General features: G+C 37.5%; 3 protein-coding genes across 11 annotated transcripts in view; all 3 read left to right on the top strand.

Moving 5' to 3' along the window:
• Positions 1–5,490, top strand: part of tcf3b (transcription factor 3b) — a 43,406-nt gene extending 37,916 nt beyond the window's left edge. For all 6 annotated transcript variants that reach the window (XM_084722941.1, XM_084722940.1, XM_084722944.1 and 3 more), the window contains 3 exons: positions 303–535; positions 662–813; positions 1,976–5,490. In XM_084722941.1, the coding sequence (XP_084579067.1) occupies positions 303–535; positions 662–807 (379 nt within the window). In that variant the 3' untranslated portion in view covers positions 808–813; positions 1,976–5,490. The remainder of the gene's footprint in view (positions 1–302; positions 536–661; positions 814–1,975) is intronic.
• Positions 5,491–5,864: 374 nt separating this feature from the next.
• Positions 5,865–9,646, top strand: LOC146323812 (cytochrome b-c1 complex subunit 10-like). The gene is made up of 3 exons (XM_084722945.1): positions 5,865–5,963; positions 7,774–7,913; positions 9,462–9,646. Exons 1-2 carry the CDS (start codon positions 5,902–5,904, stop codon positions 7,892–7,894), a joined length of 183 nt encoding a protein of 60 aa, XP_084579071.1. The 5' UTR covers positions 5,865–5,901; the 3' UTR covers positions 7,895–7,913; positions 9,462–9,646.
• A 518-nt stretch (positions 9,647–10,164) lies between these two features.
• On the top strand, positions 10,165–17,936 carry mbd3b (methyl-CpG binding domain protein 3b). Of its 4 annotated transcripts, none has more exons than XM_084722936.1 (7): positions 10,264–10,319; positions 14,670–14,738; positions 15,365–15,524; positions 16,447–16,584; positions 16,802–16,892; positions 17,072–17,249; positions 17,767–17,936. In XM_084722936.1, exons 1-7 carry the CDS (start codon positions 10,306–10,308, stop codon positions 17,912–17,914), a joined length of 798 nt encoding a protein of 265 aa, XP_084579062.1. In that variant the 5' UTR covers positions 10,264–10,305; the 3' UTR covers positions 17,915–17,936. The 4 variants fall into 4 exon arrangements, with proteins under 4 accessions (XP_084579064.1, XP_084579062.1, XP_084579063.1 ...); XM_084722937.1 differs by having other exon boundaries at positions 10,291–10,319; positions 14,673–14,738; XM_084722938.1 differs by lacking the exon at positions 14,670–14,738 and having other exon boundaries at positions 10,165–10,319.
• The last annotated feature ends 1,938 nt before the right edge of the window (positions 17,937–19,874 follow it).

Below are 19,874 nucleotides of genomic sequence, written 5' to 3'. Positions count from 1 at the left end.
CTTAAAATTAGTCATTTGGAAGGAAACACTTCGATCTAATGATCATCTGAAGTGGGAGATTATGCCTCTTGGATATTTTTACAGTGTGCATGTTTGCATAGTATGTGTTTAACTTCTCACATGTCTTATTTTTAGTGCAGTGATTCAGTACAAAGCTCAGCTGTGGGTGTACAGTCCCTTCTTTTGAAGCTAAACTTAAAGCAGCTAAATGCTAGTTATTATTAGGTAGCATGAGCACTAAAATGTTTGGCATGTTTTGAAATTGCCTGTGGCTTCATCATTTCATCTCCATTTGTAAATAGTCCAGAGGAAGATGACGAGGATGTTCCCCCTGAGGTGAAGATGGAGCGTGAGAGGGAACGACGAGTGGCTAATAATGCCCGCGAGCGTCTCAGAGTACGGGACATCAACGAAGCATTTAAGGAGCTTGGGAGGATGTGCCAGCTGCACCTCAGCCACGACAAACCTCAGACCAAACTTCTCATTCTGCACCAAGCTGTCAATGTCATCCTCAATTTAGAACAACAAGTCAGAGGTCAGTCTGCAGGCAGGGCATCGTGGATGGATGGGAGACACGGTTATGTTTACCTCTATGAAATACTCAGTTTATTATTATTTTTATACTGACAGAGCCTGTTTCTGTTTTCCTTTTCTCTGTCAGAGCGTAACCTGAACCCCAAGGCAGCATGTTTAAAACGTCGTGAGGAGGAGAAGGTGTCTGGGGTGGTGGGTGAAGCACCCATGCAGCTCTCAGGAGGCCATCCTAGTATGGGAGGAGATGGCCACAACCCAGTTGGCCACATGTAACACCAGGTAGGCCTTTAAGATTGGCTGCTGAAGTTATTACTTAAGTACATTACAGTAAGTTATAATCCGTAAGATTTCAGTCCTGATTGATTTGGACCCATGGCCACTAGTGGTAACAGCAAATGTGGTTTGAATAAATATAGTGCTGCAGGGATTGCATGTTTTTGTAAGCCAGTCCAGAAGTTAGCACCTCCACTAAATGCCAGTGGGATGTGTCCACTGGATTTTGGATTAGTGCAGAAAAAAAAATTAGTGTGGCAAACAAAAGTTTATGATACGGACACGTTACATTCAGCAAGTTAATCTTCATAAAACAACCTCTTTTATATTTTGTTTTTACAGTGTAATGCCAGAAGTCTGACTAGTGTTTGGCGTCTTGTTAAATGTCCGCAGCAACCTCTGTCATCTCGTTTAGCAGCCACCTCTATATGACGTGTACAAGCTTGTGCATGTGAAGGCAAATTTAATCCAGCGTGGGAATGGCGGACTCTGACAGAAACAATGAAACCTACCACAAAAACATCATTACTGAATGTAAATACATTGACTGTTGCTGGAGAAATGTCAACCATAAACAAAAATGTGGTTTGATTCCATGGAAGTCTTTAAGGATTACAACTTATAATAATAGGGATGTAACAGTGCCAAAAACTAGATAAGACCACGATAAAACAGTATTTATTGCTATATTGAAAAACAAAGGAAAGTGATGGATGGAAGAAAAATGTACCTTATTAAATAATACATTTGCTGTTGGCAGCTTTCTTTGCTCATGTACAATTTGTTTTTTCTTCCAAAGTTTTTCTACTTTACTTAACATAGAATAAACGTATGCAGCCATGACATAAGCATGTGCAAAAAATGGGCATGAATTGTCTTTAGCAAAGAATGTTTGAATTTTGTATGTGTAGTTGTAAAATGACAACTGTGTAGCAGTCATTTTATAAGATAAATAAAATAACTAACCATGTAATGTGGTGGTAGATATCAGCATAGTTCAGTGTGTTATTAAGACATTTTATTGCAATATTTGATGCATTGTTACGTTCCTTATAAAATGATGACGGCAGTTTGACAGAGACAGTTGACTGTTATCTTCAGTATTCTGTAGATGTCTTTGTTATATAGAAATAATGTAACATATTGTTTGTTCTCCTTCTTTTTACAGATCTGGTGGTGTTTCCTTGGCTGTCAGAGGATGTGGCCTTAACAGATTTCTTCCACCCATTATTCTCAGTGTGTGTGTGTATATGTGGACATGTCTGTGTATTGTCCGTTCAAGTTTCAAGATGCACATTCACACACTCGTACACACATGCATACTGCCAAAACTGACACAGCCTGTTTGTCGCACTCCCAACCATGACTACAACAAGCTCAAATGTGAAGAACTTTTTTTAGTTTTTGCTTTGTTTTATACATGTAAGATTTTTTTTTCTCTCTTCTTGGTTTCCACGAGATGATGGAACACCGGAGTACTTTTTGTCCTCCCGCAAATTGGGACTTCACACACTGCCGAGAGGTGCTCTTGTGAAAGAAAGGAGACCTAAACAAACACAAATTGAATCGAGGATTTGTGCCTAATTGTTACATGTTTTCTATTTGACATTTAAGCAAATTGCTTTACATGTGAGGAACATTTATTGTGAGGGATTGCTTATGTGTATGAGCAATTATTTTTAATGTATGTCATTCCCAGCGTGATGGTACAGTCTTACATATGTTATGTAACCAAGCCCATAGTTGAAGAAGTTGAATTGTCTAAATTCAGTGACCTCTCCTTGATCTTATGTTTTGGGGGGAGGGAGGGGGCGGCGACGGAGAGGTCACAAAGGGAAAGGTCAATGTTTTGACAGTCCAAAAGCAGCTTATGAAAGACAGGAACTCTCAGACTGAAGCCCGCTCTCATCCCACAAGGCATCTGGAGACTTGGAATAGAAGACTCCTTCCTTGAAGGCAATGAATTATCCAAGTGGTAGAGTCTGTCAACTATAAAACTGTTCTTCCTATTTGTTGACCACAATTTCTAGAGATACTCCAGTTATCCCTTGTCATAGGTTCAGGTTTTTGTACTGCTTTATGTACTAAAGCATACGCAGACAAGACAAAGCACAGTTGTATAGGTTTAGGCAGGAAGTTAAGTGTCGACCTGTTGTGCATTTCAGTCCCGGAAGGTCTCGTATCAAAGCCATTCGAAACACTTGCTAAGTGATCAGCACCACTTAGTGCTCTTACTTACTTGAAATGGTTTACTGACAATGCCAGCAGACTCAACAGCTCAAGTTTTTCCTCCCCTTAATTGATGTTCTGTAAAAGACAAAAAAAAAATCTGGGTTCCTTTTGACGGAAGGATCTTATCAGTCCAGATGTTTGAAGCAGACAAGCCTTTGTGTAACGGAGGCTTTCTTTTCCTAAACGAGCATTCCCACTGAATTACAGCCCCTCACCTTCCTCCTGAGTAGGTTTGTGGTCACATTTCTTACTGAGCGAAGTGTGACATGTAAATTCACTTCATACATTACTCTGATATGTTTCATTTTTCAAAATTAAATATATATAAAAATATATATTTTTTGTTAGTCTATACATTGTAGATTTTTTACATAAATGGCAATATTAGTTTGAAGTTTAGAGTGTATTGTAGATGAGCTGAATAAGGGGGATATTTGACATTTAAATGAAATTGTTCAGAAAATTCAAAATTGAACCGGGGATGGCAGAGGACAAGGGTCAACAGATGAAAAAGCGTTTGGTGTATCCTTTATTCCAGTTTTAGTTGTAAGGCTTATCATCAGCTTACCCAGATGAATTATTATTTTCTTTCCATTTGGGGTGTATGTGGACAGCGTTTGAGCCGCAGTCCTGTTGAAAGTGTTCTTACTTTAGCGGTGAGGCACTGAGGAAACGTGGGAAGGGATTTTTGACTCTAACAGTAATTATGCAACTGGTTTTTGAATGTAGCTACCATACAAATGTGGATCACCTTCATTTTCAAAGTTGTGTTCCTGGGTTTCTTTTTTTCAGTACAGTATAGTAGTTTTCATTTCACCTTTTTCTAATGTCTGCCCTCAACCAAGTGGCTCTCAGTGTGCAGCTCACTTTTAAGTAGCTTGTGCATTTATTTCGGAGGCAGACGTCGGTATTTGGGTGTAAGGTAATGGATAATATGGAGAACAAAACAGTGTTATTGTGATGTTAATTCCCATGTCATGTCATGTTGTGAATGGTTTTTTATCACCAACATGTAATCACAAATGGGAGGTAGAGCATTTTTGTGTGTTTAATTTCTACAAAAAAGAGATGAAGAAAAAGACCTATACAAATCAATAGTGTGGCCTTTTCATTCTCAAGACGTAAGATGACATGATGGGAGAGTGATAAACCTTATCAGTGCCTGAACTTGTATTTTTCATTTAAGAACAGTTTTTATTTTGTGAACCATATCATTTCATTTATCATGGAGATTAAAGAGGTACTTGTTCATTCCCCCACCCTCCCTTCTCCTAATGCTTTTTTCAATTTTCAGGAAGAAGTTTAAATGGTATAAAGAGATTTTCTTTCAGTGTATCTAGTTAAATAAATAAATGTTACGTAGATCTTGTTTAGTTTTTATTCCTTTTTTTCTAATTATTCAACTGGATTATATTGTCCAAACTGCTGTTTTAGTTAAGGTCATGGGTCCAGGTCATGAGTTTTCTTTCTTATCTGCCCTATATTGCTAAATCAAATGACATTACGGGGTTCAAGAGATGCTGCTTTTGGCTCTGATTGTCTGCTTTTGATGCACATTAACATGTTTCAGTGTCTGTGTTGCTTCAATTTCAATGTAGGGAGTGAGTTTTATTTTCCATAGTAGCTGGAGCCTCTAATGACTTGGAGCATTTAAAATTTCTGTATATCAGAGTGCAAGCCCTTTGCTGCAGTGACTTTCAATATATTTAGTAGTCTCCAGTGACACTTTTCACCTCTGACCTTTTACTCTTCCAGCTCTTTGATGGCGTTGACGGCAACTTTTTGTCAGAAGTTCTGATCACTTCTTTCAAAAAGTTGTATTTGAAGTTTTGCTTTTTATTATTACAAGATCAATAAGTGTACTGAATATTGCTGATTTGCTCCAAGGGAAAATCTGACTTGATGTCATTTAGTATTCTGTGAACATCCCATTTGCCTACAAGCTACATACTCAAATTATTTCTTTGGGGGATTCTTGTTTCTTAATTCTTGACATGGACACAGTTTGAAATCTGCAGAAAAGCAACCTGCCCACTGCAGGAGCACGTAAAGTCAACAGAAAATTACAATATTATGATGGAAAATGTTCAGTTGATGGGCTTAAACTTGTTTTGGTATAAGAAAGCAGTAATAAAACACTTGCTTTCATCAGTTTTGTCATATCTTTGTTGAACTGAAAAGGGGGGAGACTATTCATTCACAGGTACACAGCCTGACATCATGGAGTGAGGACACTGTTGACTCCTGCAGGGTCCTCGGAGGTCCTTGCTCAATCTCTCTCTCTTTTTTTATATATATAAATATATATAGTTGAGAACTGTCCTGTATATAACAGTAATGTAGCAATAAATGTGCCATTTTTAATAACAGATTATACCTTTTCCAATGTCTGGCTTTTGAATATTGTATACATAATAAGGAAAATAAAGGAAAACGTTGTAATAAAGGGTTTATTGGGGTTCGGAAAATGAATTTGTTCATATTTTCCATTGCCAATAGCCGGATATGGAACAAATGTATTTGTGACATTTTTTATGACTAAGCAACCAATGAACCACATTAAATTGAAGACATGATAGCAGTTAATTCTTTTTTTTTTTTTTTTAATCACGTCAACACGCATATATCACGAGTATTATTTATAGATGGATGGTTACCAAAGATAGAGTTCGTTTGTTTTTTTCAAACCAGCCTTGTGCTGTGAAGAGACCTTTGAAATAGTGGCCTGAAACAACCCTGAGCTGCTCTACGCAGACCGTTTGTTATTTATAAACAGGCATAAAAAGAGGCAGCCCAGGGTCCTTCACAGCCATCAGCGAGAAAACATTGCATGGAGTAAAGAACTACAACTGAGAGGTCGGGATGATCCAGAAAATATTGAGTAAAGTCGTCGGTGCCAAGTACATTTCCATTGTTAGGACGTGGTAAGTTAAATGAATAACCGAGATGGAGAACAGTATTGGAAATATTTTTTGTCACGTTCAAATGTATGCTGTCAATGCTGCTGTGTCCTTTAGTGTGACCCGTTTGGTTTACTAGCTAACTTTAGTTTAGCCTGCCTGTTTATTCCTCACTGATGTAGCTAGGGTCCTGTCTAGAAGGGAACCCCCAAACCGCGAAGGTTCTCACGAGAGAGATCATTGTAATAAGCACAAGTCTCGCGAGTTTCGCAAATTAAGGGTTTCCTTCTAAAAACGACCCATGGATAACTAGTTAGCATACGCTTACTATCTACTAACTGAGCAGCTATCTTAGGCAAGTGAAGGGGGCAAGTCACTGTGACTGCATTAACAGGTAAAGATTTGTGTTTGTGTGCATTATAATATCTTAAATATTAACGACGTCTAATTTATATACATACATATATTTAAAAATCGAGATTTGAATGCCTATATTCAAAAGCTAAGCACAAAACTGCTCATAGTGCTTTGCTAACATAGTGTTATTAGTTCGTGTCTCACAGTTTAGAAATATTTGACTAGTTTTTAGTCTAATCTCATATTTATGCAAAATAACGATATATATCAATGGATAACTTAGTCACGAATTTACTATTAAACTCAATACATGCGTTAATGACAGGAAGATAAGTGTATGTATGATTTATTTTCTCCCTCAAAAATGTAAAGTTTGCCTTAAAGTGACCGCTGCTCAGATTTTAAGTCAATTGTACTTGACAGCTATTTGTTTTTGTGTAAACATGTATTGAGTGCACGGCACTACTGACCTTGCAAAGTTCAAACACAGCTAAAAACGCAAGAGGGCCGCATGAGTACTAACTAATAATTTTATGTGTTCTTGTGTGTATTTGACATAAGATGATATAAACTTCATTGTTCCCATAATGAGAAAATTCACCTGTCACAACAGCTCAAGGGTCAAAATTAGACACAGAAAAAGAGTGACTGATAGATTGAAATAAATAATATATTGAAAAATATAAATATAATTGAAAATAAAATTAAATACAAGATTTTAAAAAAACTACGTACATATTAAACTTATACAATAGATAATTGTTCAGGATAATTGCACATGTGTTATACAAAGATAGTGTCCTTCGTTTAATCACTAATTCACTTTTGCTCATGCACAACTTAAATCAGTGTTTAAAGTTCATTTGGCTGTGGTCATCAGTTGTCATAAACTAAATGGACGCATGAAAATTGCAACCGCAGGCTGTTGGAAAAAAATGCAGTCAGCAGATCTTCCAAAGTTGAATTTTGGTAGCTTTTTTGAAAATAAGGATAAGTTAGTCACATTACAGTTTGTACATTAGCTTAGGCGAGTAAGCATGCCTGAACTTCAAAGTGTCATCCTGACTAAAGTATCTATAGTTGAATCATCATATCACCTGAAGTAAAGCTGCTACAAGGAACTTGCGTATTGTGTTGATTTTGGTGGCTCCTGTGGACAAAATGGTAGTATTTCCACAAAATATGACATCAAAACTAATGTTATTGAAAGAGAAAAGGAAAAGATAATCAACTCCTGCTTCTTTTAAAGTAACCTAAGATTGCTTGTGAGAATGTAAACATAGGCTCTTCCAGTTTGGATGCTGTAATTTATTTCATCTTATTTCAAGACTGAAATAACTGTGGCCTGGTGGCAGGCAGTGAGAATAACTATATAGAAATAGCAGATCTTCTCACTGATATTCTTGTTTATGACCTAGGTAATATAGAGTATAGATTTGTGTCTCATTTATGAATCTCATTGGTTTGTTTCATCTAGGGTACCAAACATGGTTGTCTGGGGAGGAGCTGGAGGAGTGGCGCTCGTCCACTTCACAGACTGGCGAGTATTTCTGGACTATGTGCCGTACATTAAAGGGAAGTTTGTCAAGGATGAGTAAAGTCCCAGACAACTAAATTGTGAGTGTATTATCAAAACCAACATTTGTGTAACAGCTTTCATTCACACACTTGCAAAGTTCAGTTGGAATGCTCATTAGTGTTAGCCCCACCCATGTACTGTACTCCTGATAAGAGGCAGACAGGTGTGGGCCATGGCAGGTGTTGGAACTGAAAATTAAAATAAACAAGCGGTTAAATTTTATTTCACCTTGCGAGCACCTGGCAGTTTGTTGGAACTCTTCCTTATTCATCTGCACAGGCAATGCCACACTTAGATCAGAAATGCTTGTTATTCTAAAACATTTGCTCACTAACCAGTGCTCACTGAAGGCTGGAGGAATAAAAGACAGAGAGGTCTTGTAAGCGTGTTAGATGTCATCTGTGCAGACACAAAGGTGTTATGCTTCTATCTAATCTAAAGCTTTGCAAAGAGGTCAGACTTGTTTAAAAATAGAAACTGGGTCAGCTTATGACAAAATAAAGGTTTAGAAAAATTCTGCATTCAGCAAAACTGGACCAAGAGATTTCTGTTGTTGATTTTCAATTGTTCAGATGTATTTTTGTGGTGTAGTGGCTAGAGCTAAAGCTATTTTGAAATAATCAATTTCAAGTATTTTTTGTCTCTGTTCATAATCATAAATAATGTGACAGTATTTGAGGCACTGACCATTTGTGCTTTCCTACACAATATTACACACAAGTGTAATATTAGTATGGTGGTAACCTCTTATAATGATCTTGTCAAATTAGTCACATAAGCAGATGCTTATTATAACAATTTTTTTCCCTTTCTCTTAATTTCTCATCCACATCACCATCTGATTGACATTTCTATATTTGTTACATGAATATAAATTAATGCGATGGACATTGTCACTATTTACAGAATGTTGACTGTTTCAACATAAAGTACACATATTTCAAACACTTTCAACACTTAAATTACTTTACTGTGTGTACTTTACTGTTTACTGTATAATTCAGTACTGTACAGCAATTCACCATCTTTTTATAGTCATGATTTCAGTGTGCAAGCAGCAGCGGCCTCAGGTAGCCAACTGGAAGTAGACAGGTTACAGAGGGGCAACATATTATGAGAGTAAAGTAAAAAAAAATATAGAATTACTGTAGTTTTGATTTATTTTTTTTCTACATTTTCTTTCCTAGATCCAAAATGAACATTGTTAGTGGACTACTTGACAGCTGTAACTCAATTATTTAAACAGCATTTGTATATGAATAATTCTGGCCAAGCCTTTGATCCATATGAATGGTTGATTGTTGTATCTGTCATCACTATAAGCAGTTTCCAATGTATTATAGTATCTATATTGCGACCTAAATTTCAGACACTATCCATGATATCCAGTCTTATATCACACTACAGACATTCTGATATTATCAAGCCCTATTTAAGTTTAACCACACAACTCTGCCATTCCCATCATCCCACTGGAACCCCTACCTTGGATGCAGAAATCCAGACTCAGACACAGGAAGGATAATATTCAAACATATGTGTTTGTGTACATTTTGCTAATGAATGGGCTGTGTGTGTGCCTACAGGACCAGAGCTGGGGAGTGGGCTCATAGGTGGATTGCATACACAACGCACGCTTAAGGGGGATGCACTGCTTCAACAATCAGTCTCTGAGGGCTTTTTAGGAGTTTGGACAACGGGATGCACTCTGTATAAATGCTGTTCGTGATCCAGTATTATTTAATGTGAATAAATCTTTAATTTACCACAAGTGTGTCCATTTATTCTGCAAAATCACAACTGTTAACATGTTTTGTAAAAAGAGAGATGTCAGGTTGCTCTGTACACTCAGCCACAGATGAACTATGTGTTAGGTACTCTTGGGAAATGGGGGGAAACAGGGTAGTCCAGGCACTCCAAAAAAAAATTGGGCATTGTAATAAAGGCTTTTTTTATTTTTCCCTTCCTCATTGTTAGCATTTAATTTTTGGAGTTGCCTTCCTATGAAAATGTTTTGTTTTAACAGCTTGTTGAGAGGTTTTTAAATCTATTGTGTCCAGAATGTTTTCAATAATTTTGTCAAGATACTTATACTAATATAATAATAAATATATTTTTGCATGGAGCGGTTATATTTGCCAACTGGTCATGACTGTCTGTACTGTAAAATTAGTGTGAAATAAACATTTTACTGAAGAGACTCTGATAATGTACCTCCTAATGCATCCTGAATTACACACACGTTCATCGAGGTGCCTGTCAGCACACTGAGGTTCGGCCAGACATTATATTCATTTTATCAGGCAGACTGCGAAATTTGCGTGGATAATGTCTTTCATTTCTCCCATCGAAGGGGGAGGGGACTGAAAGAGGAGAGGGGAGAAGGGATTTAACATAGCGAGAGGGAAAAAACGAGATAGTGTCTTCAAGATGGATAAAAACGAGTAAGTACATCATTTGAAGGGTTATAAAACCACTAAGGAGGGTATTGATTGTAATCGCAGCGTTTAATCCGCGATGTGTCGTTTGCAGGATATATTTGGAAAGTGTTTATCATCGATTAGACAGATGCACTCGGTGGTCTCGCATTTGCAAACAGCAACGCTGTGGTCTTCGGCTAATATGTCGGTCATTTTTTAGCGTTATTGTAACATGGTTTAATTTTCCTGATATTTGCAGCTAATGTTGAATTAAGCATGGAGGCGGTTTAACGTACTGCGTCGACAGTGTGCTATTTCGACATTTTAATCGTGCAGAGGAGATCATATTTTTTCCTGCAGCGCTGTTAACATACACAAAGCCTACACAAATGCATGACATGCTTATAAAATGGTGTGTGTGTTTAATCAATAAGATGTACTTTGTTCATTCATAAAAGCCGGCTCCAAGTCTGAATGACAACGGTAGGCATTGTCGTGGTGAGACGGTTCTCCAATTTCACCTAGCTTACATGAAACTTTAACATTTTGTATCACCGAGCAAGCTACAAGTGAAGGACGCCATTTTAGTGCATATTTCCGATTTAATTATTCGGCAATGTCCGTGATTGTTGTCACTGCATCTGCGTGATTACTGTTTACGGTCTATTTGAAGCAGTAGCCTAATTTATGTTTCCCATAGGTTAACGTTGATGTAGTACGAGTCACCATCATCAAGTTCCACAGACCAGAAAATAGAACTTCCGGTAAAACGTTTCAAAATAAAAGGCTAACGGTCAAAACTTATTTCCACGGTTCTCACTCTTAAATTTTGGTGTTTCACAACGGGACTCACCTTTACGTGACCTCTGTTACTTAGCAACCGGGATTTATGTTACATAACCCAACCCAAGATATAATAATAATAATAATAATATATATATATATATGATAATAATAATAATAATAATAATGATAATAATAATAACTGGAGGTTTACGGGGGAATCTTAGGGCCAGGCATGAAGGATTAAAATGAGACAAATTGTTGTTGTTTTTAAATTAGTTTTTGCATTTTGAGAATATAATCAATATGGAGATTCAATTTGAAAAATACAATTTGACCTTATTCTCAACATTTTTACTTTATTCTCATATTTCGACATTGGTACTAACACAGAACACAACGATTTCAGTCTCGGAATGCAAAATTAAAAAAAGACAAAAACAAAACAAAACAAAAAACAATCCTTAATGTGACTCTAACAGTATGTTGTAGTTATTATTTTGACAAACTACTTTACCCATGGTCAAGAATGAAGTGATGTTCACGGTCACAGACATTTAAAAATTTCACGTATAAAGCCATGTGATTGTTTTATTATTAACAATTTCAACCCATTTAACTAGTGTGTTTAATTTTAAGCACAAATAAATAAATCCATGCTTTCATCATTTGGAAATATATTTAACAAATGTAGACATTGTATAAATGTAATTTATAAATTGCAAATTGACTGAAATTAATAATGTAATAATATTTTGCCTTAATAATTGTAACATTAGATTGATGGATGTTCTAAAATTGGAAAAATTGGAATTTCATGTGTTACAGGAGCAGGTTATCTAGACGTTCAAACAGAAAATAGAGACAAACATGTAACAATAAAATAGCACCACAGGCAACAAAATAAATTAAATCAAAATAGCTCAACAAGAAACAGCAAAAGAAAGCATTAGTATACCCTATATAGTAAAATATTATCTATAGGATATCTATATAATAAACAATATAAATAAATACTACAATACACCACAGATATACTTAATTATTTTACATTATAGACTCGTGTACAAGGAGCATTTTAGAAAGTGTGCATAATTGTACAGTAAAATAGTTGCTATACCCGTATTTGTTATATTACCCTAATTTTGGGAGCAGGTAAATCCCACTGAGATTATAGAATAGACTGTATAAGAATATAGTACAACAGCAAGATATTTAAAAAAAATAAATAAATAACACAAAGTAGTGGAATAATTTCATTATGATTTCTATATTCAGTTTTTGAAATTGATTGTACTCAATATAATGTCAACATTTTTCTGGCGCCTGTTGAAACTGAAGTAAACTTCATTATCCTAGATTGGGAAATTTGAGTGGTCAGGGTGCAGAAGTATGAAAAAGAAGATTAAAAACTTAAAGTTTACAGTCCCAGTTCTACATCGTCCTGACCAGAATATCAAATCCTACGTGTCTGTAAGGACTTGCTTAACCTGGCTGGTCTTGTTTGTCATTTGAAACTTGAGATAAGCTTGGACAACAGCGCATGTTTGACAGTTTGTTTGCTTTTATTCTGAAATCATAACCCTTTAACTTCCCGTCTCGCCGTGGTTGCCTCACGGTTTATGGACGCTGCCGCGATGCTGTCCTATGTTATCCTTGCGGATGTAGCCCTGGTGCCCCGGCGAGACAGGCAGGTAGTGATGTGGCTGAGGTCCGCGGCGGAGCGATCTGCGCGACGACAAAGAGACTAGATGTTGTTAGCAGGGAGATCCCATTACTGAGGAGGACGCATGTTGTAATATGGTCGAAACAAAAGCGTGAAGCGATAGGCCTGCCTTTCAAAAAAATCGACTCATTTCCTTACATCTAATCTGGCTATTAACTTTAAGCGGATTTATAGGCAACTCGCGTGGGAAATGGAGAAGAAAAGGTGGGATTGCACTGCTCTCCCCAAGGGCTGGAAAATGGAAGAAGTGACCAGAAAGTCGGGTTTGTCAGCTGGAAAGAGCGATGTCTATTATTTTAGGTACTACACTAACGAGGGCTTGCAAACTTCAGTAGGTGCACAAAACAGCGAGTTTGCGGACGGAAAGAGACAGGAGTATGAGAAAGGGGGCTGTAGTAGGTATAAAGTTTGGGTTGGGAAGGGGAGGAGGGGGGGTAACGCTGTGTTTGTAGTAGGGCAACAAGGCCAGCCAGGCCAGCTTGTCTCAGGTCGTATCTGGAAGGGAACCTTTGATTTGCGAAACTCTCGCGAGATTTTCACGCGTTGTATTTTTTTCTAATATTGCACGTGGTAAAGAAAAACTACCTTTTATAATGTGACACAGCATGTGGTAAAGATTGTATAGGTGGAGGGATAAATAGGCCTGGTTAGCAATAGGGGAAAGGCCATGGCTTGTATTAGAATTATCACTCTCGCGAGATCTTTCGCGGGCTTGGGGTTCCCTTTTAGACACGACCCTCACAAGTGTTTAGATAAGGAGTCTGTCCAACCGTGAAGGCTAGTAGCAGCAGCAGCAGCTCACGCCTGGCGAGTAGAGCCAGACTAATAGATCAGTTGACAGATATTGTCAGTCTGATAGTGGTATGTTTCGGTTTACCTGTTGTCTAATGTGAAAACTTTTTTGTTGAACATGATGAAGATTGTTTTAACTTATTTTATTTTGCAGTGTATTTGTGTTACTCTATAGTTTTTTAGAGCTTGATCAATATATCGTCAATCGATATTATCGGTCCAATATTACCCTGTCATAGCTATATTGGTATGGACATGTCTATGTTCCTATATAAAAATCTCTCTTTTTTTAATAGAACATAATCTGTATTTGTTAATTGTTTTATAGGCAGCATTATGTGTATATTTGATCCTTTTTCTTAATTCAGGTATATTGTTTTATTTTAATTTATAGTTATTTATAATTATTAGAAATATCAGTGAAGCCTACTTTTTCAGTGCCCTGTTAACATGTTGGATGATAAAGACTATTGTTAAACTGAAAATATCCTGCCTTCATGACATATATTTGTCATACTTTTGAAGGGTCATTGCAAAAACTGTGTTAATGTATTTCTACACATTACTGTATATTCTGTGGAAAGGATATCATTAAATATATTGATGTTGGAATTCTTTTACTCCTTCAAATTTTATCAGCATCAGCCCCCAAAATTCTGAATCAGTCAGACTTCAATCAAGATGGTTAGTTTTATGGTCTATTTGTGTACTTGTTATTGTATATATATATATTTTTTTTAAATTTATGATTCTTAATAGCACCTATGTAAGTTGATGACATTTGGATTTTATATAAATTAATATTTACATATTTTATTTTATAGCGCTTTGCAAAACATAAAGTTTCACAATTGCCAAATAAAAACAGTGACAGTAAATGAACAACATATAGAATATAGATTGATATATCAATATCACTCTAATATCGCCATTGGGTCCCCAAAAAATCCAGTGCCGGTCAGGCTCTGCTGGCAAGGCCTTTCGATGAATAAAACTCAGTGTCTTCTTCTCAGTTTAATACTCTTTATTTCCCATTGAAGTGAATCAACAACGCCAGATTTGTTTTCATTTAGCAGAGGAGACGAGCAAGATGAGGAACAGAGGCAAGAGAGGGGGGAGGCGGGTCGGTTGTATAGTCTGTGGTAGGCTAACTGTACAATCATACTGGTGTTAACTGTGGTGTGTGATGATGTAAGATACATTTGCATGAGTTACTAGCACGTATCCACCCACAGTTGTTCCTTTTGTTGGTCATTGCTCAGGCTAAAGATATTGTTGCTCCCACAAAGTGGAGTTACAATGTTTCCATTCTGAAACATTTGGTCGAATGTTAGCAGTGTTTACATCGTGTTCACTGGTTCTCAGAGGTTAGTTTATATACAATATTATTGAGTATGTTTTCTATATTAGGCATATGTAGTTATGATACTGAAATGTGTGCAGTTTGTAATATATAGCAGGGTTTAGGTAGAGTATTCATCAAAGATTGCATCCATTTCACAAAGTAATGTGATTTCAGTGTCATTTCTCACTTGGATGTGCTCTGCTTCTGTTTGCTTTTGACTTGTTGCATGTTGTGGCCCTTGTTTGTAATTTTATGTCTGCTGTGTATGTGTTTTTGAAGTGTGACCTGTCCGTTTTGTTTTCCTGCCTTCATCTTTGTTTGGTTCTCAGTCTTGATGTCTTTTGTTCTGACCTTTTCTTGTTTTTGTTTTTGTAAGAGATGATATAAGCATAGTGGTTTCTCATGTCTTTGCCTCCCCACCAGTCCATCTGGGAAGAAGTTTCGGAGCAAGCCTCAGCTGGCCCGTTACCTTGGTAACCAGATGGACCTCAGCTCCTTTGATTTCCGCACGGGGAAGATGCTGATGAGCAAGCTGAACAAGAACCGCCAGAGACTGCGCTATGATAACAACAACCAGAACAAGGTGAGACAGACGGGCTCGTGATGACCCGCCGCTCACTGCCAAACACAAATGATGGTGGTCTGGAGGCTGTGTTCTGTAAAGTAGCAAAGCCGACATTCACTGAACTTCTTCAATAGCATGTTTTAAAACAATCCAATACTAACATTTGATTGTATCAAAAGCACTGAAACTACAAAAAAGAAAGATAAGTGCTGTACAAGCACTGTGCACAGGTTTATTTTAACAAAAGAAACAAAGTTGTCCTAATTTTTTATTTTGTGTGCTCAGTGTTGGTATCAAAAGAGGCATCAGATCTTTTTTATGCTAGTATTGTATTGAAGTCTAAAATTCTGGTATCATGACAACCCTGCTCCACAGTATGTGTTTTTGGGTCTGTTTTAGGGAAAACAGGCTTGGCTTTACATTGACAGAAAACTGACAGTTATTAAAAACTCATCAACTCACAATGTAGTGGGACTCATCAGCTCTTGTTATTGTCCAGGTACAATGTTGTAGTTTAGGGCTCATTTACACTCCCAAACGAACGCGTACACAGACAGCTGCAGACACCATGGACGCTTATTAGTTGAATTTGTACTGCTTTCTGGAGTCTGCTTGGAGGTTAGTGTCGCAGCAACCTGCAGGTAACCTGCCTGAGTTTCAAGTCTGATGAGGAGGAATCCAGGGGGAAAAAAAACCCAACAACAATATTTTGATTTTTGGACTGCAGTACACATTTTTGAACACTAGGCTGATATGTCCCCTTTAATATAGGTGGGAGTTTGGTTGTGCCTTCAAAAAAAATAATGTTGTACGTCAATAGCATCATGAATGACATTTATGTCTTGTGTGGCTATAATCAACAGTTTTGTGGAATAACACATTTGCTCATTTAAATTCTGTCTGTCCTCTCCTCATCCTCCGTCTGTTTGATATTTTTAAGGGCAAACCTGACTTGAACACGTCGCTCCCGGTCAGACAGACGGCCTCCATCTTTAAGCAGCCTGTTACCAAGGTTACCAACCACCCAAACAACAAAGTGAAGACGGATCCTCAGAAAGCCGTCGACCAGCCCAGACAGGTGAACAGCCCCTGCCTATTAATGAGAACATCCTGACACACACGTTATCTGATGCCGTTATGTAACCGTTTGGAACTGGATGAACCAGTCTTGAGTTTGATTATGTTGATGGGAGTCTAGAATTTTCTGTTTTGTTGTACTTAAAGCAGAAGCATATTTGCATTTGATTTCTGTTGAAACTGCCTGCAGCTAATATTACTCTTTCTTTTGTCTGCAGCTTTTTTGGGAGAAGAAACTCAGTGGTCTTAATGCTTATGACATTGCAGAGGAGCTGGTGAAAACAATGGAACTGCCTAAAGGCCTGCAAGGTAATTAACACAAGTTAAACATTGATTGTACAGAAAAAATACATTTTATATTCTGAAGTAGCTTTTAGTTATTTATTTAATCACATCAGTATTGCTCTTTTTTTAAAAAATAAGCTCTGTGCAGTTACAGCTTTGATATTTCTTCAGAACATCTTATAACCACCTGGTTGGTCCCTCAGGTGTTGGTCCAGGCTGCACAGACAAGACTCTGCTGTCAGCTATTGCGAGTGCTCTGCACACCAGCGCTGCACCCATCACCGGCCAGCTGTCAGCGGCTGTGGAGAAGAACCCTGGAGTCTGGCTCAACACGGCCCAGCCGCTGTGCAAGGCCTTCATAGTCACAGATGAGGACATCAGGTGGGTGATCGCAGAACACTTCCACCCATGGATCATCTGGTTGTTGATTATCCACGAGTCCGATCATACAAAATGCAGTTCCTGTTCTGTGCTTGAACTTTTTGCCCCTTTTGGCTTTGAAAATGTATCGGCATGTGTTCCTGTGTCTTCAGTTGTGTTACAGATTTTTATTACATCTCCTTTGGTGTGTTTAAACAGGAAATAACAACCCAGTCAGCATAAATAATGTCATATATGAGTTTGGCTTTGCTTTTACATGCTAAAGCACAATAATAAGTATAAATGGTTGAGTTGCATAGAAACAACAGAGTAATCTTCCAAAATAGAAATGACCTTGAAGATTTCTCACCATCCTTGATTAACCCAAAGATAACAGAGTTGAGTCCGGTTCAGAAACCCCACAGTCCATATGGAGTGACCCTGTAAAAACACACCATCTGTTGAGTGCTGATTCAGTGGCTGTTATAGGCAGCTGTAACTGCCAACTGTAACAGCTTCCTGTTGTGTTTGTGTGTAGGAAACAGGAGGAGCTGGTGTACAGTGTGAGGAAGAGGCTGGAGGAGGCACTGATGGCTGATATGTTGGCCCACGTCGAGGAGGCTGCCAACGAAGGAGAGGCTCTGAAGGAGGAGGGCAACGGCAGTGAAGACATGGAGAGCGTATAGCACAGGTTGGTTAAAAGACAATGTAGGCAAGAAATCTAGACAGAAAACTAGTAACTCTTGATTTACTGATGATTTTTAATTCTATAGTCAATTTACAAACAAAATAAAAACTGTTGCTTGTTGCAGTTGAAAATATACACGTTTTGAACTTAGTGCATGGGTTAATACACAGTATAGGATGCACTCTAGCAATCTGAAAAACTAGAGAGTATATATATCTTATACAGTCCAGATTCCAAAAAAGTTTGGATTTGAACTTTAAAGAAAAACAGAATGCAATAATGTGCAAATCCTTTTTGACCTGTATTCAATTTTACACAGGGTGGGAAAGGGGCTGCAAATGACTGGGAAAGTTGTACACCTGTTTTAAAACAGTCTAGGTAAACAGGCTAGCATTATGTTTGGTTATGAAAGGGGCTCAGCCATTCACAAGCAACGATTAAACAAGGTTCACCACTTTGTGGAAAAACTGCATGGGCAAATAGTCAAATAGTTTAACAACATTTTTTGGACAATTGCAGGGAATTTAGGAATTTCACCAGAACATTCCATAATGTCATCAAAAGAATCCGGTGAAATTTGTGCACATGAGGGGCGAGGCTGAAAACCAACACTGAGAGCTTTGAGCCCTCAGGCAGCACTGTATTAAAAACCAACATGAGCCTCTAAAATTAGTACCAGGAGTACTTTGGAAAATATATATGTGTATACATATATATATATATATATATATATATATATATATATATATATATATATATATATATATATATATATATATACATATATATATACACACACACACACACACACACACACACACACACACACACACATATATATATATATATATATATATATATATATATATATATATATATATATATATATATATATATATATATATATATATATATAGCAACTTCTCTGAGCCTGAGCTCATCTGAGATGGGCCGACAAAAGTGTGCTGTGGTCTGATGAGTCCACATTTCACATTGTTTTGGGAAATCATGGACGTCATGTCCTCTGGGCTAAAGAGGAAAAGGACCATCCAGATTGTTACAGCGCTAAGTTCAAAGGACGGCATCTGTGATTGTATAGGGGTGTATTAGTGCCCGTGGCATTATGGGTAACTGTCACATCTGTGAAGGCCCCATTAATGCTGAAAGGCACAAAGAGGTTTTTGTGCAACATGTGCTGCCATCCGGACAACGTCTTTTTCAGGGATGTCTCTGCTCATTTAAGCAAGACAATGTAAAGACACGTTCTGCATGTGGTACAACAGCATGGCTTAGTTGTTAAAGAGTTGAAGAGGGTACAAGACTGGCCTGCCTGCAGTCCAGACCTGTGACCCATTGAAAAGTTTTGGTGCGTTACAAAGTGCAAAATATGACAACAGAGACTCCAGTGTGTTGAACAACTGAAGTCATATGTAAGGCAAGAATGAAGGAGAATTTCACTTTCAAAACTTCAAGGATTAGTGTGATTAGTTCCTAAATGCTTACTGGGTGTCGCTAAGACAAAAGGCGATGTAACATAGATGTAAACATAATGAAAAAATAAAGTTTCAGTTGTGTTTGTACATTAAATATATTGTCCTTGTACTGTATTCAGTTGAATATGGGCCAAAGAATTTGCAAATCATTGCATTATGTTTTTGTAAACACTTTGCAGAGCGTCCCAACTTTTTTGGAAACAGGTTTTTAATTGTTGATCCTCTCGTTTTGCAGGGTTTTGCGAAGTCCCGATGGATTTGTGCAACACCTGCACGCACACGACCATGAACAGTAGGAGCCCTACAGCAGTCCAGCCCTGATGAACTGTCCCCTCGTATCTGCGTCCAACTTAAACCTTAACCTGATTTCCACCGGTCCCGTTCAACATAAAGAGCTGTCTTCCACTTGGGAACACTTTGGAATTTCAAATGCGTCTATTCATCATTAATTCCACTGGATGGGAC

Source organism: Lutjanus erythropterus, chromosome 7 (assembly GCF_056507025.1).
Source record: "Lutjanus erythropterus isolate fLutEry1 chromosome 7, fLutEry1.hap2, whole genome shotgun sequence".
Lineage (NCBI taxonomy): Eukaryota > Metazoa > Chordata > Actinopteri > Lutjaniformes > Lutjanidae > Lutjanus > Lutjanus erythropterus.
The sequence above is the reverse complement of the archived record's forward strand: the minus strand, read 5'-3'. Positions and strand labels throughout refer to the sequence as shown.